Source organism: Pleuronectes platessa, chromosome 15, assembly GCF_947347685.1.
Source record: "Pleuronectes platessa chromosome 15, fPlePla1.1, whole genome shotgun sequence".
Classification (NCBI taxonomy): Eukaryota; Metazoa; Chordata; class Actinopteri; order Pleuronectiformes; family Pleuronectidae; genus Pleuronectes; species Pleuronectes platessa.
In genome coordinates, this window is record NC_070640.1 from 2,359,375 (window position 1) to 2,384,831 (window position 25,457).

General features: G+C 43.5%; 1 protein-coding gene across 1 annotated transcript; it reads left to right on the forward strand.

Moving 5' to 3' along the window:
* Positions 1–2,225: 2,225 nt before the first annotated feature.
* Positions 2,226–25,175, forward strand: klf5l (Kruppel-like factor 5 like). The gene is made up of 4 exons (XM_053441864.1): positions 2,226–2,521; positions 11,450–12,344; positions 13,903–13,962; positions 22,063–25,175. The coding sequence occupies exons 1-4, from the start codon at positions 2,378–2,380 to the stop codon at positions 22,239–22,241; spliced, it is 1,278 nt and encodes a 425-aa protein (XP_053297839.1). The 5' UTR covers positions 2,226–2,377; the 3' UTR covers positions 22,242–25,175.
* Positions 25,176–25,457: the final 282 nt, after the last annotated feature.

A 25,457-nucleotide genomic window follows, 5' to 3' on the forward strand; every position in this document is an offset into this window, starting at 1 on the left:
TTTTCTATTTTTCAATTTATACTATGCACTTTAAGGATCGCTACTAAATGTCCTTGTGACAATAAGATGATTCTATTCTAATAATCTTTATTTTAAGGGAGGAGGGTGTGGTGCAGCTGACAACTGGCATAAATCTGGCCCTGGTCCTGTAACAATATAAATCTTAACATTTAGGTGCAGCTAAATAAAGACATAGAACCAGACTAATTGCGGGAGGCAGCAGTGCAGGCGTCAGGGATGATATACACTGCAGGAAAACAGGTTCTGTGGCGGATATCACATGGCGTCAAACCCACGAGCGATGATGTCTTCATCAGTTTGTGCGGAGCAGCTGATGAAGGTGTTAGCAGCGTATCATCTGTCCACGTGAACAAAAGAAGGTGGATTGTGTTTCTATCTGATACTTACAGCCGGTGAAAACAGCCTCATCACCTTCTGGACTGTGAGCGGCGTCGTGCACGTGGTTCATCTGATCTCAGTATATTTATATAAGTGTATATTTATATATAAACCATTAGAGCTTGTCACTGTGTACCGAGGCAATACTGGAAATGATTTTTAACGAGTGCAATGAATCCTTATGTGGTTTGAATGAAAAGACATACTGTACATGTTGTAGCAGCTTATTTATGTTCTTATAGGAGTTGTTTTTTCATGTTTATACTTTTGGAAACCTGAACTCTAACAACTTTCACCTTTGAACAACAGGCTGCCTGTGGAAGCCTGTCTAGGGGGCGCTGTTTCCCCAATGCTGATTTTAAAGAAATGCAAGAAAGCTCCAACTTCTCTGACGCAGCTAAATGTAAACTTTCTCAAAGCAAAGTTTTATTTTCTCATTTCTTTATGGAATTTGACTTCATGGGAAAACAATTGATTCAAGTTCGTAGATTAAGATGGTTGACATGACGGCTCCTCAAATGTGAAGCCGAAGCATCTTGATCGCCACCTAGTGGCTGGCTGAAGTATGAGTCATATCCTCCATGTTAGTAAATGGAATATGAATGAAAACAATCCATGTAGGCCTCAAATAAACTTTTCTTAAAGATGGTTTCTGTCCTCTTGTAGTGAAGATGGTGGAGAGTTGTTAGTCAAATGATCACATCGTTCACAAGTTTGGTTTTAATTCGTTATTTGATGCTTTAAAAACAGGACGAAACATAATCATTGACGGCTGAGAATGACTTGAGATTGGTCGAGCATGTGTATCAGCGAGAACATTATCACAGCCTCTGAAGTAGAAAGAAATCTTGTAAAACGTGTTGAACAAAAAAACAAACAAATGAAACATTTGATGAATTCAAATCTGAGAGTAGCTGTGATGAGAAGTGTTTGGTTCCATGAAGTCGTGTCGATCTGTCTTCGTCCGGTCTGACGCACGTAAAAACTCGTCTGTTATTCCTCATGGTTACTGATCTTTCTGATCCTTTTCTTCTCTTGTGTAATTCATGTTTGAATCCATTATTACTCATTAAAAGACTTATCATTTGCTGAATCTGCTGTAGCATGCCTTGAAACGCACAGTCACAGAAACTTCCTATTATTTCCTAATTGTTCATGTCCAGATCTTTTTATCTGCAATAAAATGCAAAATGTTACAATTTAATCAAAATTTGAGTTTATGATTCCAATAAATCTATCCTCCAGAAACTCATAACACTCAGATCTGATCAAACAGGCTTCATTAAGTCACCATTACATCATTTTAATGTGGAATACAACAGATCTTCTCTGTTTCTGAAGCCACAAGTGAACTTTTATCAGCATGACTCATTTATTTCCTTTGGAGTCACTGACCGGATTTCAGCTGCTTGAAAAAATATATTTCAGGAATTCAGGAAACGTGATCAGGAAGAAAGAAAGGTAATTTATAAAGTCTATTATAGTTTATTATAAAGTCATAAAATAAAGAAGGAGGAAGGATTTTCAAAATAAATCTTGTAGTTACAGGGATATGACGTGTGTGTGTGTGCGTGTCTCTTTGTGTGTGTGTGTGTGTGTGTGTGTGTGTGTGTTTGCGTGTGTGTGTGTGTGCGCGTATCTCTTTGTGTGTGTGTGTGTGTGTGTGTGTGTGTGTGTGTTCCCCCCTCCTCTCCTGCAGCCCTCTCAGGTGAGTTCCTCCTCAGTCCTCGCCGCTGATTGGCCCTCCACACGCCTCCTCCGCCCTGATTGGCTGCCCCCCCCGTCGGTCTCCCCCTGCAGGTAGCAGGTCCGTACTTGAGCTCAGGTGAGACGTCCCTCGGAGCCACAGCAGAGGGAAGAAGGGCGGTGGAATTCCGTGGTTGCTTTCAGCGCATTACGCATAAAAAAACCCTCTTTACGCACGTAAACCCAGAAGAAAACCTCCATTTGTACACGTGAACTTTTAAAAGTACTTCAAATGGCAGCGAGTGTAGGATTGTCCATGATGAATCCTCCGCACGCCACCGAGGAGCGGGCCGTGTTCACGCAGCTGAAGCCGGTGAGGATGTCGGGAGCGGACGGCGCTGAGGACGCGTCCGTGTTCGAGGACGTCAAACCCGGGGTGAGAGGCTGTGCCGACCCGCCGCGTGTAGCCGGGGGTCTCGGTGAACCACTTCTTGTGTTTTAATTATAGGATCATATTTCGTATTATATTTACCTTTAGGTAATTCATCTTGAAAGCCTTAACAGACACAGTAGATTTCTCAATCTCACACAAAAATGTTTTATTTAATGATAAATAGAAACCATTTAATTGCGCTTGAGCTGCACGTGCTGTTTATTATCAGTGCATGAGGCTGAGTCTTGACCTGGAGGAGGCAGCTCACCTGTAAACGCAGGTTAAAGTCCCACACACACCTGACAGGTCACTAACGTCTCCCAGTAAACCGGCTCTGGAGCTACTGGAGGGAACTCTGCGGCTCAAAGCATCCACGTCTTTATGTAAAGCTCTGCTCGCTGGATTCAAAGTGAAGTTGTGTATGGAAATGTGTTTGTAAAAGATGGAGCTGGTTGTGTTGTTATATGACACCGACCAAGCTTTTTATTTGCGTTTGTGTTGTGGCATTGTAAACAATGAGGTTAGTACACTGCAGGAGTTTTATTATTCAGATTGTTGCACATAGAACAAGCTGAGACCGAGGGGACGTCTCAGGTCCATTCCTGCCTGCAGGAGCCGTCAAGTCATGGGATTTGATCACGTGATGGACGAGCGGGTTGAGGTTGTAAAATGTCTCCTGTGAATCCCTTCTGGACACGAAACCAGGAGTAACCTCACCGTGCCAGAAGGATTCAGGATGTAGGTTAACGTCACGGTGCACTAAGAGGCCGGAGCAGGTAGAGAGATAAACAAGGTTTTTAACGAGCAGCCGACCTCCTGTTTGTTAAACCTCTGACCACCGCAGAGTGACATGACAGCCGCATTAAAGTTAGATGGCTTTGAATTGTGCGTCGGGCCTGAGTGATCACAGCAGAACGCAAACAGACACCGGATCCCTTCAAACGGTGCCGAGTTTGGCCTCTCGCCATGTGTGTGGTTAACTGGTCTCAGATCCACAGATCCACAGATCCACACATCTACACATCTACACATCCACAGATCAACACATCCACAGATCCCGTCCTCTCAGGGTCAACGCTGGATTCCATTGGTGAATGTTGGATGTACAGTCCGGTAGATGCCCATGTGTTGTGTTGTGTTGTGTTGTGTGTGAGTCGGGCAGGTTGACGTTGTTGGTTTTTGTTGCACACATGGAAGGAGAGCAGTGAACTGCTGCAGATACATGTAACACACTGTGACTGTCACTGGTCTAAATGAAGTCGTTTTTGTGTATTTCTTTGTGCGATCCTTTGAATCACAATGTATAGGTAAATGGACTTTATTCATGTTGTGGTTTTGTAGTGTTATTGACGACTGGCTGAACATTCAAGCCACATTCACACACACACACATTTATACAATGCTACTACACACACTCTTTTTCCATCACATACTATCAACTCAGCCATCAGGGGCAGTGTGGGGTTCAGTACCTTGCCCAAGGACACGTCGGCATGCAGGGATTGGGGGAGCTGGGAATCAAACAACCAACCTTTGGGGTAGTGAATGACCCACTCTACCTCCGGAGCCACAGCTGAAAACCAGAGCAACACTGGTCATTGACTAGATAGAAAAAAAGATAAATAACCTCTGAGGAGGGAAACGTGAAGTAAATGATCATAAGTTTTTAATTAAGAACTTTTTAAAGACCTATTATTAAATTATGATTATTCTGTGCACCAGCTTGGACTGTGTCACTTTTCCTTTCTGCTCGACTCAAAATGGCTCCATTCACCTGCTCGGCCTCATGCAAAACACGACTCTGTCAGGAACAAAGAAGTCGAGGTTAAGTGAAGTAGTCGCCCCCCCCCCCCCCCCCCCCCCCCCCCCCCCCTCTCTCAGGCAAATCAGAGCCAGCCCAGTGGGTTTCACCTCCTGTGCTCCGGATCCACCAGGAAGCTGCTGGTTTCTCTAAACACCCTCCACACCACAGATCCTCACTTTTCATTTCATCTTCTCCTTTTTTCCTCTATAAGTGCAACAGTACATTCACTCTCTTCCACCCCCCCCCACCCCCCCCCCCCCCCCCTCCTCTCAGACATGTCTGGGTGTCATTGTGCTGGTATTTTAAAGAGAGCTCTGAACTCGATGTCGTGACAGCAGTATGTGGCTCGACCTGTCTGAGCAGGGCCCGCATCTCCACAGGCCCCCCCGAGGCCAGAGCCAGGATGATAGAAGCCGGTCTCGTGAGAAAGTCACAGCAGCAGTGAAAGGTCCCCCCCCCCCCCCCCCCCCCCCCCCCAGCGTTGTGAGGTCACGACTTCATGACTCTGCAAAGTGCTTTTACTTTTAAAAAAACGACGGATACAAGATAGAACACTATGACAGATCTCTGACTTGATGTCTTGCTCGGGGCCTCATGCTCATCCATAAAGTTTTTACCATCCACGCAGACAACCAGTGATAGTTTGATCTTCTCTCTTTGGTCCGTCTCTAGGAATCTGTTACACGTGACACATCTCCTGCCATCGCCATAGATTTAAATAATTCTGTGGGAAATATTGAGATTAATATTGTTTTTCCTTGTATTTAGCTCTGATTTGTTGTGTGTTCGCTGTGTTGTCACTAACTTCAGTGTGTGATGTTTGGAGTTGAGCCTGTTAAGTTTCATTTCCGCTGCTTCCTGCTGCTTGATAACGATCAGAGCTGTGAAACTGGAATAAAACAGTGAAGCAGAGAAACAATGAGCTGAAAGACACACAACACTCTGTAGAGCTGAGAGGAATCCATACGGTTCATTTAAGATATTGATTAGTGTGCAGCCGTTAGACAGGAGTGTGTGGGGGGGGGGAGGGGGGGGCTTCGCTTCTCTGAGGCTCTGGAGAAACATCCCCTTGTCACTTCGAGACTTGAAGTATTTGGTTGTTAGTGTAGAAGTTAGAAAAGATGTGGCCACAGGCTGTAACGTAGAACGGGACTAGAGCCCGACCCACACGGATATTAGTGTGTGTGTTTAAAAAAGTTCTATGATTCCTAAGATGTTGTTATCAAACCTGAAATACTGAAATGGCTCTGATTGGCTCATATCGGCCCATTTTTACAAACCAACCAACCAATCAGTCGGGTTTAAGTAGAGAATTTAGTCTTCTGGTGAAGTCTGTGATATTTCATCTTCTTGTTTTGTCCTAATAACAATCAAAACTCATAGATTTTTTAATCTTACTACTAAATAACAAAAAGCTTCCACGTTTTGAGGGGGGAAGCAGAAACATAAAAAACAAAGGACACAGGGTTTGAACATGTGGAGCGATTGTGTTCATGCTCCTCAGCTGTAATGACAGAATAAGTAACTGATATGAAACCGATTTCCAGATTCTTCAGTCATTATATCACTCGGGCTGGGGGGGGGTGGGGGGTGGGGGGGGGGTGTTCCTGTAAGACGGAGTGCAGACGACAGGGCAAGTTACAGAGTAACTTCATGGCGAGCGGCTCGAGAGCGTGTTCCCTGTCACGCCTCATGGTTCCTGAAGATCAATACTCAGATATGGTTTTCTGAGGCTCTCCAGGGTTTTCAAGATGTTTCTTTACTTCCCGGGATCGAGTTCGATTCTCGTTGTGTTTACATTCATTCTCCTAAAGTCACAGCTTTTACCAGACTGACCCCCCCCCACCACCACCCCTCCTGTTAGTGAATGGTGGCTCCTGTGTTTCTTCTTGTTGCCTCCTGCTGCAGAGGCTGAAGGACGTTGATGGTTTTGTTCTGACTAATGATTTGACTTGCAGCACAACACTCAGCAGCTGATTTGCATGTGAGCGAGCGTCTGTTGGCGAGTCTCAACTCGCAGGAATCTCTCATTTAGTCGCTGATTTGGAAGTTTGATGAAAAGAGACGACCGGAATAATTCGTTTTTTGTTCATTTCTGAAGACGAGCAAACATCTGGGACGTGCTCAGTCGTCCTCATGTGTTTTAAAGAATAGATGGAAACGTTTCTTTGAAGCATGGACGTCTGTCAGCGACACATTCTTCTCCTCAACTCTTCTCTTACTTTTGTTTACCTATTTTTACTACTGATTGCCGACAGGGAATTCAAATTGAATCATTGAAATTGGTTTTATCTGCTTTGCAAAAATCAATTCAGGTACTTCACAAGTCAACCTGACGTATTTACAGACTCATGAATCAGTCTGATGCTGCAGCAGAACTGACCAGGACGCAGAGATTTCATCATGTGACTCATGCTGTTCGTTTTGTTTGGTCTGATGATGTCATCATTACCCATCATGCCCCGGCCACCAGACAACACACGGCGGCCGCAGACGCTGGTGTTCGGCTGTTTTCTAAAACCTGCGGTGGGAGAACTCCTCTAAACCTCTTTTAATCACCGTCACTGTTGATCCTCGACTCGTCTGGAAAAACAGAGAAACCGAGTCTGATGAGGGGAAAACAAAAGGTGATGTCATTCTGTGGCAGAGCTCAGTGAGTGTCTCTGAAAACGTTCAGTTACAGGAAGCTGACAAAGTACCACGTTGTTTATTCCTTCACTTCCCCCCCCCCAGGCTGAGATTTCCTTGTATCACCATGCAAAGGGATTGTACCTAGGAACATTTGAAAATCAAAATACAGGAAGTGAACTCTGTGTCCACGGCTGGGAAGACATTTGAAAAGACACCTTTTTCTGTTGTGTGGGACAAAAGACGGGAGAAACAAGAGACGGAGGTCAACACGTGAGGAATCGTATCGTTTGCACAGAGTTCACCTGAACACACGGATATTTTGGTTTCTGTCCCAAGACGACCTCTGTTCTCACAATAGTTCACGGCAGGTTTTGGAAAAATGTGTTGTGTCGTGTCACAGAGCGGAAATCAACACACAGAGTGTGTAACCTTATCACACAGAGAGATTAATGTCAACCAGATTCTCACACATACGCCACAGGGTCAGCTCATATATGTAAATCCCTTCTGTGTACATAGAATCTTTATATTGAAGTATATCTCCATTTATGGGTGGTAGTATCCATTAATTCTCGTAATAAAGTCTGAGTGATTATAGATTGGCTGATATGAGACAAGTCACTAGCAGTGTTTTAAAACTTATTTTACAGAATAATCAAAACTTTTGTTCACATTATACGGATATAAAAAAGATATTTAAATGCACGTGATGTAGGATAACCATTCAATTTACTTTACAGTTACTTTTACATGTAAAATAAAAGTTGTTATCCCTGTAATTACACTTGTATATCAACTCCTCACTCTTTGATATATGATGATAAATGTTTTATTTTGTCCGCCTGCAGTAACTCTCAGTTGTGACTGTCCTGTAAAACCAAAACAAGTCTCCCTATCTCCGCCTCTATCAGCAGCAATAAAACCTGTCGGTCTCAAAGGTTGTGTTTTTGCTCTTATGACCCCCCCCACGTCTCGGTTCCTGTTCCGCTGTTTAACGGCAAGCAGACCAGGAGGCCCCGGCGTTATCACTTTATGGAGATCCAAAGGCGACTGGCCACCATCTCTCCGCATTCCTCAGAACCATAAAGTCCAGGTGACGTGCAGGAGCAGGAGCAGGAGCAGGAGCAGGAGCAGGAGCAGGAGGCCGATGGAGACGCAGCAGACGTTGTGGCTTCGAGGCTTTTTGATCAGCGGGAGGAAGATAACGGGATAATGAGTTCGTTTAACATACTTTGCTAAGAAGGCAGGGTTTATGACCTATACTGCAGCCGGCCACCCGGGGGGGATCGAGATGGTTTGGCTTCACTTTTACGAAGCTGTCGTGTCGTCCATCTTTAAATTCACTCAGTTTCAAACCAAATTCCTTCAGAACTAAGATGGCTGCTTTTGTCAGCAGAGAAGTTGCCATTTCCCTCCATTTCTATAGATTTTTTCTGGGGAAACAGCGCCCCCTAGGCATGCTTCATGTACAGCAACATCTGTTATAGAGTGAGGTGAAGACTCATATCAGCTCTCCTGCCGGTTTCAAGACTCTGAGAGCTGATATTCTATACCTGAATGGAAAAGCAGTGCGATAAGAGGAACTCTTGGAGCTGATTCTCTTTGTAGAACATGTCATATTGGCGTTTGTGTGGAAACTCCCACTCCATCCCATAAACCTGAGTGGAGCTGATAACAGGCTGTTATCAGGCAGAAGGATTCAGAGCGGAGCAGTTGTACGTGTTCTCCAATTATTAACCGACTCCGTCTTGGCCCAAAGATCTTTTACTGTCGTCGAGCTCAGTTATACGGAGACATTTTTTTTAATTGTAGTTGTTCAACCGGTTTGCTTTGATGTTGCCGTGCGTTCACTAACGAGGCATTTTCCAAATTACTGAGAAACAGCTTCTATCAAAACGCAGAGATTCCACCTGAGTGAAAACAGACTTTGACGGTTGCAGGTTTTTAATTCCTCCAGTGGAAGTGGAGTTAGAACAGGAGCTGGCGTCGGTCAGGGACTCGTTCTCAATCATTTATGGGTTTTTTATTACGTTTGCCAAGGACGTTATGTTTTACTGGTTTGTTTGTTTTTAGCAGGATTACATGAAAACTACTGTGGGCGATGCATCGGTCAGGAAAGAACTACACTGAGCTGCAGATCTGGGAGGAGGATGTTTGTGCTCTACCTTGAACCTAGCGCCTCTGCCAAAGAAGTTATCTTTGCATCTGAGTTTGTTTGTTAGTTAGAAGGATTGTGCAAAAACCCTTGGACAGATTACCACAACACTTAGTGGGAGGTGATGTTGGTTATGGGAAGCGGGGGTGCACGTACATCACTCTCAAGCACAGTAGATTCTGAGCGACAGATACACAGACTAAAGAGTGAGAGACAAGTTCTAGTACAAGCACAACTGGTCCGACTGTCTGCGTGGATGGTAAAAACCTTATGGACGACATCGGGCAGCAAACGCACAACAAGTTCTCTCATGTTATCATAACTCTGGTGGGATGAATTAAGATAAGTGCACCACACTGTAGATGATTCATAGAAAAACTGCTTCGGTTAGATTTACACAATCAGAGCTTTATTGTGTAGTTTATAGTGTGTTTGCCTCTTTTCCCTGACCCATGAGCTACATCAGGTTAACTGCCAGTTGTCGTACTATCTAACAGCATGTAGACATGTGTCATTTATCCGAACCCCAACACACGACTCTAACTTCTCTCTGCAAAGACGTTTTTTCCTTCTGCATGAAGAGGCTAAAGAGAGAAACGTCCGTGGTGAGAGAAGAAGAAGATAAATCAGGGAACCGAGTCGGACGGCAGGAAGGAGGAACCAAACAGGGACAAGGGCACCAGCGGGTCCCAGCTGCCAGCACCCTGCAGCACCCCGGCTGTTTGAGTCCCGGCACACAGGAGTCCTCAGTGAGCAGGAAACAGAGAGGCTGTTTTTTGTTTTCCTCGCTCCCCCCCCCCCCCCCCCCCCCCCCCCCCCTCCAATAAATACCCAAGACTTTAATTTCACCGAGCGCTCAGATTGCAGCGGTGATAAGCTGCCGCGAGTTCACCTGCGATGAAAGACGCACACGCAGCGTTAATCCTGAACAAAAACACAACAAACACACACACACACAGATACTCAAGCATATACACAGTCAATGCAAGCAGAGATGTGTGCATATGTAGAAAAACAATCTTTCCCTGCACACAGAAAAAAAAACAGATAAGATACGATAAGATAAAAAACTTTATAGATCCACATAAAGAGGAAATTCAGTTGTTACAGCAGCAGCAGGTCACAAAGAGGTGGACAAGAGAATAAAAGAGATATGAAAGAAAAAACAATAAATAACAAATGCTGAGGATGTAGATTATAAACACCTTTTCATAATGGTTTGAGTGGAAATGTAATAAAGTAAAGAAAACGAAGAGAAAAGTAAAGAAGATTCATCACAGACTCAGTTTTATTAAAACCTTTGTCTCTCCGTCCGTTTTGTTCTCATTCATTCTCTTCCTCTTTCTCCCCCCCCCCCCCTCCTCTCTGCTGGGCGGTGCATCTGTTGTTGTCGTTGGAAGCACTTTGTCTGGTCTCTCTATTTTTACCTCACATTGTTTAGGTTTCCTCGTTCTCATGCCGTCCTCTTTTGTTTTGCTTATTCTCGTCCTCTTCTTCTTCATGCATCGAATCACTTCCACTGGCCACACCCACCCAGGGAACTCTCCACCTGTTTGTGTGTCTGTGCTTAGTTGAGTGTGCGATGTGAGGCTGCAGTGTGTGCATAGGTATATTTGCTTGTTTTTGCATTTCTATAACAAGTGCATTTATACATTTGTGTGTGTGTGTCTGTGTGTGTGTGGTCCCTGCAGCAGAGATTCTTTACTTAACGGCTTGTGCGCCTCTAAAGGACTGACTGAATGCTTCATAGACTCTGAATCACACCCACACACACACAGACACACACACACACACACACAAACCAGTAAATCCTGAGGATCAGATAATGCTCTGGACCTGAAGTGAGGCAACCACCTGCGTTTTGTGTAGTTTTTTTTACTGCCTGCCCAGTCTTGTTGCATGAAAACGTTTTAAGTGAAGTGACTGACAGTTGTGTCTCCCTGGCAACTTGAGAAAACAACAACAATGATCATCATCATCATCGTCATCGTTGACGTTTGACATTGTTTGATTCTACGTGCGTGGAAAAGTTTCTGCCCTGACGTGATGTTTGTTCAGGGCTTCGTGCTCTTTGTGGCTGGATTACAGCTTAACGAGCTTTATTCCAAATGAAAAGATAATTCTTCATTCTCTGTTTACCTGTGGGGCTTCTGGAAAATTGTGCAATAAAGTTTAATTTATTTAATTCAAAATTTGTTTGAGTTTGCACGTTGTGTCTCCGTGCGGTTTTAAAATGTTGTCGATCACAACCCCTCAGGTTTCACTGATCTCATGATTTACTTGTCCTCTGGAATAATTTGACATTGCTTTAATTGATTTATTTATTTATTTTTCTTTTCAGATTCGACTGGAGTTGGACAAATACCTGCCAGAGGTCCACGTTCCTCTCATGAACCCCTCGACTCTCTGCGTTGATAAGAAGTACAGACGGGACAGCGCCTCGGTGGTGGACGAGTTCTTCTCAGAGGAGAAGCCCAGCCCCTACAGCCTCAACATCAATCTCATCCTCCCCAGCACCACCCACCTCCGCACGGGGCTCTACAGGCCCAACACCAAGACCCTCACGCCCCAGCAGATCAAGATCGAACCGGGCCTGGAGGTCCCCTGCTCCATCTCCTCCGGCACCACCCAGGCCCTGCCAGACTTCACCTCCGTCTTCAGCGTGCCGCCCGTGGTCAACAACGTTTTCATCAAACCCGACATGAGCTCTGGAGGCGTCAGTGGATCTCAGCAGCAGTCGAGTTTGGACACGGAGCTTCACATCGGCCCCCCGGCGCCCCAGTCGCAGGTTTACCACATGCCCATCACCAGCTGCGCCGACCTCACGCTGTCGCACTCGTCCCCGGCGTCGCACGGCTCCGCAGGCAGCAGGACGATGATGAGCCTCGGAGGCGTCGGGCTGCCCACGTCCAACGGCCACTACATGATGCAGGAGCAGCAGCTCCAGCAGCACGGCTACTACCAGGTCAACCCCAACGCCTCCCAGCACACAGCGCCCCACAGCCTGCCGCCCTCACCCCCCAACTCCCAGCCCGGGAGCCCCGACCACGCAGAGCTGCTCGGCTTTGCGTCTCCACCGCCGTACCAGCAGCGTCTCGGGGGCATGAAGGTGACCGGGATGTCCCCCCACGCTCTGCTGATGACACACGGCCAGGGCGTCCTGACGGGCCCCAAATACAACAGGCGGAACAACCCGGAGCTGGAGAAGAGGAGGATCCACTTCTGTGACTACCAAGGTCCGTGCTTCATTTGTTTAACGCCCAAAAAACGTCTCAAGCTAAAACTTGTTTGGCTTGATTTAGTAACTTTTCCTTTTTGTGTGCAAGATGTTTTAACACCAGGGGCAAGAAGCTTGACCGCAGGCTTTCCACTTTCAGGTTTTACTGAAATCAAGGAGACACATGTTTCCCTTTCCTCCAGTGTTTTCATAGGTTCTCTGTGAAGGTAAAGGTTCTGTGGTAAAGGCAGAAAACACTGAAGCTGATCCACATCACTGACACAACACATCTAAACACGCTCTAATAAACGCAGAGCTGCGTTCCGACAAGACAAAACGAAATGTTCAACTGTGGCAGCTGAGAAGGACAAATGGAAGTTGACACGGGTTTAAATACATGTTAAATTCGTAGAAAATACACTTTATGATAATATCATAAGATTAAATGTCTCTGTGAAGTCTCCTGAGGTCGCAGGAAGCAAGTTATGAAGAAGTTGTCTGCACTCGATGACCCATGTTCAACGTGTCCTCGTCTGAACTCTACTGTAAAACCGATCATGTGTAGAAGCCCTCAGGCGACGGATAAAACACACTATGCAATTTGAAACCTACTCTTACTCACACACACACACACACACACACACACACATGCTGAGGTGCATCTACTCTATACTTTGATGCACAGAAACACACACGAGTCCTGTGACATCTCCTGCTGTTTAATGACAGTTTGATCCATAAATAACTTATGAAAACAAGTTCCAACACAACCGCCCCGACAGGTCGGATCAGATAGTTGCCTCCCTGTGTCCGCGTTGTGTAAATAAACCCTCGTCCCGGAGCACAGATGTGAATCTCTCAGTAATGAGCCGCCTCTCAAAAGCAATTGTGCACAAACAAGATTGCAGACATACTTAATAACACGGCGCCAAGACATTCATCACTTCTCTACAAACGATTAAGTCTCATCTTAGACTAAAGAACTTACGAGGTGAGAACCTTCTGCCTGGTTCACGTTTCTAAACTGTCCAGGCCGAGGTGGACGTTTACTCAGGGAGATGTTTAAAGAAAGTTGTTGTTCTATTGTTGATTCAAGGAAAACTTCGTTGTTTGAATTCGGAATATCAAGTTTAAACTTTGAGTTAATCTTCAAGTGGAGTTCACTCAAGTTTTCATGGCAGCAATTGAACTTTAAAGTTTTCAATTTGAACCAGATTGATAAAAAAGTGTAAGACAACGAAATACGGACTCGATTTAAGTTGCATTTGTTTTGGGAACCGGTGACATCATGACAGCTCATTGGCAGACGCTTCATATACTGAGATATAAAAACTTAAGAATTCATAAATGAAGTAACTGGAGGTATTTTACAGTTTATTCAAACCAGCCTACAGACTATTAATACTTTAACTTTGTTTGTCTGGATTTTTGTACAATTATGTATTTATGCCACTCATTGTATCATGGTCCATACGTTTATCTCACTGGCTCCTCTTGTATTGTCCCAAGCAAACGTGTAAGTCGAGCACATTTCAAATGTTTCATCGTGTCTCATGATTCCTCTCGTTTCTTCGCAGGCTGCAGCAAAGTTTACACAAAGAGTTCTCATCTGAAGGCACATCAGAGGACACACACAGGTGAGAGAACCCTTCTCCTCAGTCAGAGGCTGGAAGCAGTCAATTCAAACAGAGCTGCTCGGGTCCTAATGGCCACTCACAGTCCCATTCACACACTTCATTTAGCTGTGGAGGAGCCAGGGATCAGACCACCGGCCTTATGGTTGGTGAGAGATCCGTTCTACCTCCTATACCAAAGCTGCTCTTCTATTATTCTCTATCATGTATTCTACCTCTTTTACTTGAAAATATGTGAGTATACAGAGAAACCTCTCTGTCTCCGCAGTGTTGCATCTTTCATGATACAAAGACAAAATATCCTTGTTGCTTATGTATAAAACAATAAGTTTAGAATCATTCATCGCCCTGAAGTTGGATGTGCATCAGAATCAAGCGTTAAAATAAAGATGAGGAAATTAGTGCGTTCACCGGGTGTCTGGTTTCCATCGCTGCTGAAAGAAGGAAAAATAAAAACAAAAGCAAATTGTAAAATAAGATCTCGAGGTTTTGAGAATAGGGAAAAGTGTGTAAAATCATTATCTGAAAAATTATCTTTAATTTAAAGCATTAAAGCGAATTTAGAGAGTGTGTTTTTGGCCGTGTAGACGTCCCCCCCCCCCCCCCCGTGCCTCCCAGTAAAGTCACATGTACTGGCTCCTGCTCTCTGCATTTCCAAACTAATCCTCGGATTCAAACCAGTCGAGTCACTGAGTTCATTCGACTTCATTCGTGTGTTTTATTCCTCATCCTGTCAAATCTCCAGTTTCGATACACCCAGGGACTATAAAGGGGATTAGCCCGAAGAAAAGCTAAAGCAGCAGGGAAGCCACGTTGGTTTGCTTAAGAGTTTTTTTGTTTTTCCTCCGGCGTGTTTCTACGTGCTCGTACCTGTCGGCCGAGCTTCCCCAGAGAGAGAGATAACAGAGCGGGAGGGAGGAGGGGAGGACGAGGGAAATAAAAGGGGGGAAGGCGCACCGTTGAAATAAAGGCCAAACCAGTTACTCCTGCTTTCCAGTCCTGTTGTCAGAGGATGGAGGAGGAAGGGGGGGGGGGGGGGGGGGGGGGGGACTGGTTTCGATGCGTTGCCCGTTCTGTAATATGAAACCAGTGGATCTCCTGCAGCCTCAGACCTGGATTTCACAGATTTACTCATGTGATTAATGTCACAGTGGGAAACCGGCGGCAGAGAGAGAGAGAGAGGGAGAGAGAGCGAGCGAGCACGTGACTGAATGTAGAAGAAGAAGAAGATCTCTCTGTGGTCATAAATAGATCAGATTTATGGATCCCAGGGGGGAAGTTGTGTCACAGCAGCGCAAAAGACAAACAGGCTGTAAATTCTACAGTGAGAAGGGTCAACAAAACCAGAAATATGTAAGCGAGTAGGGAGAACATGTTGATTATGACAATTTCTGATAAACGAGCAAAGAGTCTTCAGTTCATCGTTCATTTCTCTGCACAAAATACAAACAGTGATACTTTTTGGAGGTGTTTTAAATCCAGATTTTGGTAAATCTCTATAAATCTACAAATTAATCTCTCTCCACACGGACTGTTTACCTGCGGGCGACCAAATCCTCGCAGCCCCAGAATCTGGTTTCTCTGCTACAGATTCTGTATATTAACTATACAGCATCTGTTAATAGAGATTAATGGTGATCTAATGTGTGTCTGTCTCTCAACACACAGCTGTAAAACCATTTTGCACCTGGGGGAGGTTTTGTTTTTTAACACGATGTCAAACTGTCAAACTGTCAAACTCCTGTATTCCCTGTTGATGGGTCTACATCATCCTCAGAGGGATTAGTCCTCCTCAGGTTTCTTCAATCAAATCATTTATTCTGTTATTGACAAGTAACAAATACAGGAAATAATGTCACAAAGAAATATATTTCATTTGATATTTCAAGACACTTGCAGTCCACCCCAGTGTAACAGCAGAGAAACCACCACCTCCTTCTCTTCTGCTCCCTGACTTCAGCGTGCGAGAGACATTTATTCATCTCTTCATTTCTTAATCCAACCAACAGACCTGACTTCTGATCAGGCGGAGCGAGGCCTGCCCGGTCTTGTTTCGCGTTCAGCTGCTGATGACTCAAGACCCGAGTATGTTCGGGAGACAATAAGAAGTACTCCGGGCGAATCAAAAGAAATTAACAAAACCCGAACCGGAGTGTGGAGCGGCTCCTCGGCCTCGTGCAGCTTCTTCTGACCTTATTGACATTATGTTCTCAACAAATGATGTTGAATTATCAAAAATCACTTGACTCTGAACAGTTTCTATCCCTCAAACAGAAACATGATTGTTAGTTATGGTTATTCTTTGATTCGTGGAGTACCCCAAGGGTCATTCCTAGGTCCCCTTCTAATCTCTACTTGCTCTATGTACTTCCTGATAATCCTGCTGCAGATAACATGACATTTTTATTCTAGCACAATACTTTGACAGGGATATCTTTGCCTAATTGATAGAAATACATATTTAATACAGTTTTCATGTGCTCACTGGAATCTGATGGTGAGAGCTGATGGTTTCCACAGAGACACTTTTTGTCAGAGACCTTATTTGACATCGTTGCTCTCTTGTTATTGATGTATGTATAGCAACATCAGAGATGCATCATGTTTGTTGAACCTAACTTACGATCAGAGGAACTATAATTTGCTCTGGTTAAATAATACAGTACGTGCATGTGGAGGTTCCGTGTGGAAATGTATGTTGCCTAGCCAGAAGGCATATTTCCACACCCACAATGTACTGTAGTTCCTTCATCTATATATTTAATTAGCATTGTTACCTGTTGGCAGAAACATCATGGCTGATTTACTGGACGTCTGCTTCGTTTCTTTGTCATGGGGATGAAACAGGGTTTTCTTTTCCCGAGGCGAAAGTATCAGGAAGTTGTGAGTGTGTCAGTTTGATGAAGGCTTGAGTTTTTAACGCCCCTCCTCTTTTCAACCTACTTTTCAACGGTTGATATTTAGAGTGGGAATCTGCTCTCAAAGTTTTCCTAATTTAATCGAATCAGACAACCTGACGCACCTGAGGAGAATTTGTGGGAAAGTGTTTGGAAAATGTTCTGCGATTTATAAAATATCCCTGGCAGTTGATTGGACGAACTATCTCCCATCGGCCGCGTTAGCCTCGTCCACCAGTGGAGAACGCAATAGATCTGCGATAACGATAAAAACACTGACCTCTGATCAGCTCGTGTGACTTCCTGTCGTAGCTTCAGTATAAAAGCATAAGTTGTCTTCAAGGTCCTGAACCAACCGGAAGCTGCTGATGTGCACGTTGTTGTCGAACCACCATCTATGGTCATCGTCAACTCTGCTATCACAACAATCTCACCCACCCATCGCTAATCAGGGGGGGGGGGCAGCCTTGACCGTGGCCCCCTGCAGCAATTGGCAGTCCTGCACATGGACTTTCGTAATTGTGCGAGTGTTGTGTGCGTGTGTGTGTTTGTAAAGAGCGGAGCGCTATCGGCCTGATTAGGGAACCCTCCAGCCCTCTTCACAAACACCGGCCCTGCTGATAAAGCTGAGAGCTCCACAAAGAGTTTATGGGCGTCCTGGAACAGCCTGTTTGCTCTCGGACTCTAAAACCGCAGCGCTGGATATGAAGTGAATATTATTACTCTCCTCTCGTGGTTAAACACACTTGGTTTAGTCATTCGTGGTTTGAAGTCGAAGGTTTGAAAAATCCAGAGTTTTCAGCTGTTTTTCACTTTTCTTATCAGTGTATTTGCCGTAGATTTGATGGATTGACCGTGAAGTGTGGGTGGAAACTGCCGTTATTTAGCCGTGACCTTTGTCCTCCTCACTGTCAGTTGACTTTCCATATAACACCGTTCTTGACTCATTCCGAGTTGGTTCACTTATCAGCTAAATGTCTTTTATTTGAAATGCAAATTGACTTTAGATTAGAAGCTGCCACATCGTGTCATAGGAGATTTTAATGGAGAAACGTTCTCTGCACTTTTAACCTTTTATTTCTGAATTGATTTGATTAAAAGAACGATTTTCTCGTTTTTTGGAAATATTCAGACTTCAGATTACTACTTTATTCTGGTTATGTTACAAATTCTTCTGGAAGATGTTTTTTCTTCAATATGGCCTTAATACTCTATTTTAAGAACTTGCTTCAAACTAAATTTGATTTGAAATAGAATGTAGTTCTATATTCTAAAGTTAAAAGAGAGGAATAAGGAATGAGCAGGAATCAGTTTTCCATGCAGAGAGTTCAGAGAGTCACAGAAACTTGAAGCCTCCTATAGAGTAAATATACGATGTATATGTTCCTTTGTAAAGTACACATGAGTCTGACAGGGGCTTTTGTGGCCCAGTGTGATTGATGGGTTGATGGTGTGTGTGTGTGTGTGTTTTGCTGAGACTGAGTGTTTGTCTGTTATGATTTATGATGTTTCGTGCATGTGTGTGTGTCTGTGTGTGTGTGTGAGAGAGTGAAATAATAGTTTGTCCGTTTCTAAACAGCCACCTGATCAAACAGCTGGTGTTTGTTTGTCTGTAAAAGCTTTTTACAGTTTGAAAGAAAAAAAATCCTGCGAAGTGAGGACGACGCTGAAAACATCAGAATCTCTCATGTTAAATATTGTTATATATTATATAATAGTTTTATATGTGATTTCGAATCCTTTTATTATCAGTGGAAGAAGAGGAGGAGATCACACTCTGCACAGGTCACTAACTTTAGCAGAACTTTTCCTGCTGAAAATCAATTTCACCAGAAAAGGATCACTTTAGTAAAACTTTATTTTCTAGTACATTTTTCAAAGTAGAAGTTTCAGTAAATGTCTCTTGTTTGTCAAACCTCTATCTCATCAGATTGTTTTCTATAATCCTCCTGCATCCTGATGAAGACGAGTTGAATCAAGTTAAGTCTTGAGACAGTAAAAAACTTTTATTTCACAATTTCTTCAATCTGCACATCCAGACACGATTTCACCATCGAAGGGAAGCGGGTGATTTTCTTTTTTATGCATCTCTGCAAAACGCAACGCTCTCCTTTGGATCTGAGGAACGTGCACGTGAGGATGGATGATGCATGAGGCAGATCTCCACCGTTTGGCAGCTCGTTCAGGATCCTGTACGAGCGCCGTGTGTTTGCTCTGTGAGCGTTTCAGCCTCAGAGGCCCGGGAGGAAATTAGTCTGAGAGGCGGCGGCTGCGCTTTTGACCCCGACAGTTCATCTGTAGAGCAAAACCAACACACCTGCAGCTCGAGAGCCTTTTATATGGAGACACTGGTGCTCCACACAAACACACACACACACAGAGACACACACACACACACACACACACACACAACAATCAAGTGCAGTGAAGTTGAGAAGCAGGATATTGTCCAAACAGGAGGCTGAAGTGCTTCTGAGCCTCTGATGTGGGGTTTAGGTGCAGGTCGGATTTCTCAGGATTCTCTAAATCGAGTTTTGTTTAATGTTAAAACGTTTTACAGAATAAATTATAAAGTTTTTATCTTGTGGACAATTGCAGTTGGGATATTTTTGCGTTATTCTCATTTTAAGAGGCTTTTTTTTTTTTTTTTATTAAATCTATAAAAAACATTCATTCTCTCATAAAACCCCAAATTGATTCTCTCTCTTTATTATTTTTTTGTTGCTTTATGGTCGAACCGTTTCCTCCTCTGCTCTTTGAACCCCTCACTCCACTATTAGCTGTCACTCAGTGATTGATGACCAATAGTCGGAGTTATCTAATCAGCTGGGGCCTGAGCTGCTAACGAGCACTTAATGACCCGAACCACCAGAGAGAGAGTCACGCTCACTCGCCCGCGACTCGGAGGAGAGTTTCCTCACAGGGCACGAGTTCGTCCAAAAGGCAAAGCTGACTTCTTTAAAGAGGTTTCAGAAAGTGAACAAACATTGAAGTTGGATGAAATTGTCTTTAATTCAGATCCTTTATATCCTGGAATGATTTCTTTTTTCAGAAATGTATAAACAGACGTCAACTCTTCAGAAAGTAGGAAACCACAGATTGAGGAATCTGTGTTTTCTTTCAGTCTCTTTCAGTTTTGTTTGTGCTCTTGATTCCCAGACATTACTTTCCAGTTCGGCTCAGTTATGAACGACGGCTTCTTTCTCTTTCCTCCTCTTGTGCAAACCGGCCCATTCAACAGAGCCTCTTTCTCTTTGTTGATGATTAGCTCACTGAGCAGAAACAACACGTCGTGGCACAGCGGAGAAATGTCAGGGTTTGGGTGCGGTTGTGTTAACGTTGTGTTAAATGAACTCGTTAGTCTTTGGTTCGTTGAAACTTTCTTTTATCTGCTCATCTAAAGCCACCAATAGGAAACAATGGGATCTACTTTAGATGATCAACAGTAAAGTCCAGTGAACCATGAGCAGGCTGCAGAGTTAGATGAAAACACACGATAGTTTAATAGGGTTACATTTTAATGCTCCTCTATCTTTCATATGAAACCAAATATTTATTAGAGTGCAACGGATTTATCAAGTCAGCCGATAAAAAGGTCTGATATGAGTTTGTTTGCTGATATGAACTTTTATTTTACAGAAGAAATCATGCAGAAAACTTAGATCCATCAGATCTCAGTTACATTTCTTTGATAATATTTAACAAATCCCAAATATATAATGGTAAATTTGTGCATTTGTGCATTTTCTGCTTGAGACACAAACAGGGACCCGTTCCTGAACCATCACCCCACAGTGGGTAAAAGCTGTGAATGTTCCTGTTGCGTCTCGATCAGCGTCACACACTCTGCAAATAAACAAACACATTTTTGTCGTGTTCCAGGACGACACATGAAGATCAGACAGTCAGAGAGATTAAGATGATTCTATTAATACCTTTGCTTTGCACACACACCTTCACTTTGCTTCATATTTGTCCAAAGATTGAATCAGTTAAAACACAGTTTCTGTTACAAGCTCCACCTTCCACTCTACAGACACACACACACACTGATAATGACAGATGTAACTATAAATAAAGGTGTGTCCCTCAGCATTACACACACACACACACACACAGACACACACACAGTGGTTACTGCTGTCAGCTCCTCAAACACTAAACTTCTCAGGAATTTAGTAAAGTCATCTTTCAGCTGCGATGGTTCATTTTTTTAATTCTGCGGTTTGGAGATTGAAACAACTTCGTCCCCGGTTCTTTTTGTTGTTGTGTGTGAACAAACCAAAACAACCCTGACATGCTGCTGAAGGATTGCGTGTCTGTAGTTGTGTGTGTGTAGGTGTGTGTGTAGGTGTGTGTTACCTGACCCAGTTGTTCAGTGCATTGTCCAAAACAGCACACTGTGTAACTTTATCTCCGAGTTCAGCTCCGTAGCTCCGAGCGCATCGTGCACAGCAGCAAACCACACGTTTAAAAATACCTCAACACTCATTACCTCCATTTAGAAACACGACACAGGTTCACACCAGGACGCGGCAATTATCATTTGGCATTCAAATATTTACTCATAACATAGCACTGATGAGAACGACACAAATAAGAGCTGAAAAAACATCTGGTGTGAGTCTGTGCTCATGGGAGTTTGTGATTCGGACTCAAGAAATCAATCACTTGTTGTGTTATGTTGTTGTTGCATCAAACTGTGACGTCGGGATGTTCACGTGCACTCAAACCTCACATTATTGTTAGTAATTGAAAAGCGTTGCGATGATCTCCATCACCAGAAAACGTGATAAAGAGGAAAAACCACCTGCAAAGAGTTGTTATCGTCTACTCACAACTTTTCAGTTTAGTCCATGTCCCATTTGCTAACATGGAGGTGGCAGAGCGATAAAGATGCTTTGGCTTCACTTTTGTGGAGCCGTGATGTCGTTTAGATTCAAACGGGTAAACAAGGTTTTGAAAAGGATCATTTTACACATTTCATTAATAATTATCTCACACAAAAGTTTCAAATCCAAAGAAGTTAATTTTCATGACAGATAATAAAGAGGTAGAAAGGAAATCAATTTAAAACCCTGAGATTAGGAATCCGACCAATTCTGGAACCAACATTTAAGAGCAATACTAATGATCTTAAAAAGTTATGATAATATATGAAATATGCATTTTGTTAAACCCCCCCTCTCTCTCTCTCTCTCTCTAGGCGAGAAGCCGTACCGCTGCACATGGGAAAGCTGCGACTGGCGCTTCGCCCGATCGGACGAGCTCACCCGACACTACCGGAAACACACCGGGGCCAAACCCTTCAAGTGCATCGCCTGCAGCCGCTGCTTCTCCCGCTCCGACCACCTGGCCCTGCACATGAAGCGCCACCAGAACTAGCACGGGCATCGAACCTGTACATACAGAACACAGACAGTGCAGTATCCGGACGTGACCGCCACTCCAACGTCACGTTGTTAATATGAACAGAAACAAAATCCTCCCTGTGTGCCGGTGTTGGTCCTGGAGCTCGATGCTAACACAGGTTTGAGTGACTGCAGGTTTTTCGAGCTGATTCCAACGTACGAAGTTACGAAGTTTTTATCGTGATGACGCTCAGAGAGAGTGATCGTGGAGTCGCAGAATCAAAGTCCCTCCGATTCACTCGCTCGCCCAATCATGACTCTTCATCCCATTTTTATAGCATCAAATAATTAAAACCAAACTTACTTATCAGTGTGATACAAAAAACCTAAAATGTCCGATGAATCTGTGACAAATATTTATTTAACGTGTAGTTTGACTTTTTAGTTTGTTACACGTCTCATCTGCTAACATAGAAGCTGCAGGGAATATGACCTGTACTGCATCCAGCCACCAGAGGGCGATCAAGGCGCTTTGGGGAAGCCGTTTCATACATCTTTATAAAAAAGTTGTTTACTTGAATTTGAATTTGCTCCATGTCACATCCACTAACATGGAGGAGGGAGAGTTTTTGATATATATTACAATCAGCCACCAGGGGGCGATCATGAAAATATCAGAAATAGAGGAAATTAAGCCAATCAGAAGTCCTTCTCCGAACTTTTCCAGGTTTGAAGTTTTCCTCTCTGAGATAAAGCCGATCACCTGCCGTCAGTCACCATCACGTCGAACCAGAGGATCCACCGGGCGCTCGGGGGGGATTCTGTTATCAAACACAACACGTGTGTTAATGTAAAAACATGCAAAACTTGATACAAACACACACAAACACACACACTCCAAGCTCATCACATCCCGGGACAAACCTTTAAACAACAACAACAACAACAAAATGAACTTTTCCAACAACTCAGCTGCCAACGCCCCCTCCCCCCCCCCCGCCCCCGCCCCCGACACCATCTTTAATCATTTTGAGGTACGAACTTTCAAGGAGAGGTGGAAACACTTCTGTAAATATGTGTTAATACGTGTGCATGTGTGTGTGTGTGTGTCTGTGAGAATACGACGAATGTACTGAGATTTATACTTGACATCTTTCTTCTTCTTCTTCTTCTTTTACACTGAACGTTAATTTGAGTAACGTTAAAAACGATCCCACGTCAATAAAACAGTAAACAAACAATCAAACAGAGAAAATCTCCACGGAAAAGTTAATGATCGCCTCGCTATGCCTGTTCCAGCACAAGTCCAACCTGTCGAGCTCAGAGCTCCCAGCGATCTGACAATGTTTGTATCCCTGGCTTCGACCGTTGCTCCGGGGACCGATCTGCCGTGATGACGGTTTGATTCCCTTCAGCGGCGTCTTGATCCGTCTCCTGTTTGTTTGTTCAGCCCGTCGGCTCAAGAGCAGAGAGCGACGGGCGGATGCAGGTCCTACTTCATCGTCCCTGATTGTTCCGATGGAGTCAGTCCTGTTAACTGCAGGTTACAGTTCTCTTTGTTGCATCACGTTAATTCTAAGTTGCGGCGTCTTTCATTGTTTCAGGGGTTTTAAAAAAAAATACTTCTCACCCACACATTTTTGTGCGGCGGCGTAGCTGCTGCCAAGAACAAAGATTTACAAGACGGAGACAAAAGAAAAGTTCCGTAGAGCAAATGAAGGGTTTGAGCCTGTGAACGGGAACAAATGGTCGTTATCTGGGAAACGTGACAAGAGGAGAGGATTTAAAACTGGATCCACTTGACACCTTTTCCCTTTTGGAGAAAATGACACCACAGGAATGCGGTGGAACTCTTTGTTCTGCCGGTGAAACATTCTGTTCATCCTCTAGTCATCTTGATCTGTTCAGCACAGTCGAGCTGTTTGGAAACAGGGCTCCATCGTAACGCTTCCCGGGTAAAAAGAAGAAAATACTTCAATAATTACTCCTCCGGCTCATTTGCTGTCAGAATAATTAAATTTTTTCTTAACTTGAAGTCGACAAACGTCCCAAAATGTTAAGACTCTTTCTCTCAGCCAATCAGAAACACTGGATACGATCAAATCCAAACCACAACCTGAAGTGAATCTGTGATGTCAGAGTCTCAGTCTCTTTTCTTGCACTTAAAAGAATAAGTACGAATATTAATGAAACTGTAAAATATACAAAAGAAGCATCATGCTCAGGAACAAAACTGTTTTGTAAAAGTTAGAGCTCATTGTCATCAGGTCCTTCAAGGCTCCTTTGTGTTTATACACTTTCTTTGCCTGTAGGTGGCGACAATTGGCGAAAATCGGGACTGAAATCCTTAAATTTAAGTCTTTGACGTTACTGGACGAACTCTTTTCAGGGGCTTTGTGTCTTTTAGAGTTTTACGTGCAGGAGCGTTTCTTTAACGATAACAGGAAGATGACGTCTGATCATTTAAAACACTTGTAACAACGTATTTAAAGCCAGTTTTTAGCTAATTTGATTGGATCAACCCACTTTGTACCCCCCGAAGCGGTGATTGACCCATGTCCGTCCAATGTGTGTTAATTTAGGAGAAAACAAATCTTGTTATTTCAACTGTATTGTCGTTTATTCTTTCTTCCAAAGGAAACAAGTTCTTCTGCCGTCCTCCAGGAGGCAGCACTGACCACCCACTGTGTACATAACTGTAGTTTAACAGAAAAGTTTGTAAATATTTGTTTGGTTTTATTTCCTATTATAATATTAATATTTTTTCTTTTCTTTATTTTTTATCTAATGGGACTTTAGATCGGTTTTTATGTGAATGTTTGTTTAATTTTGTTTTGGTTTTGATACATCGTGTGTAAGAGAATTTATCAGTTTATGTAAAATTAATAAGAACAACAAGAATGGTTTATTTTTATTCCTGTTTGTGTAAAAACGCTGCAATGAGATAATAAAAAGATTCATGAAATAATTCCAGATTGTTTTCTTGCTTCTTAGGACAAACTTGATTTATTCCCCTCAGGTCTGAATCTACTGTTTGTTTCAGATTCAAGTGTCACAGATATAAAAGCTAACGCATTTTATTAATTAAGTCTTTTACATATATCTGGATAAGCACCAGATGTTAATAAGTTCTTAGGTAAATATGTTTTTGGTGAAGGTAACAAAAGCTAAAATGAATCATGGTGTAGTTGGTTGATATGGTTCAGGCCAAAGGTGCCATTGGTTTTATAACAATCTGAAACATTAACTT

Excerpts from the sequence above, each read along its gene's own strand:
- klf5l (XM_053441864.1), top strand. The coding sequence starts at position 2,378 with ATGGCAGCGAGTGTAGGATTGTCCATGATGAATCCTCCGCACGCCACC. Across the intron at positions 2,522-11,449 it reads TCGAGGACGTCAAACCCGGG|ATTCGACTGGAGTTGGACAA; the intron begins GTGAGAGGCTGT and ends TTTTCTTTTCAG. Across the intron at positions 12,345-13,902 it reads CCACTTCTGTGACTACCAAG|GCTGCAGCAAAGTTTACACA; the intron begins GTCCGTGCTTCA and ends GTTTCTTCGCAG.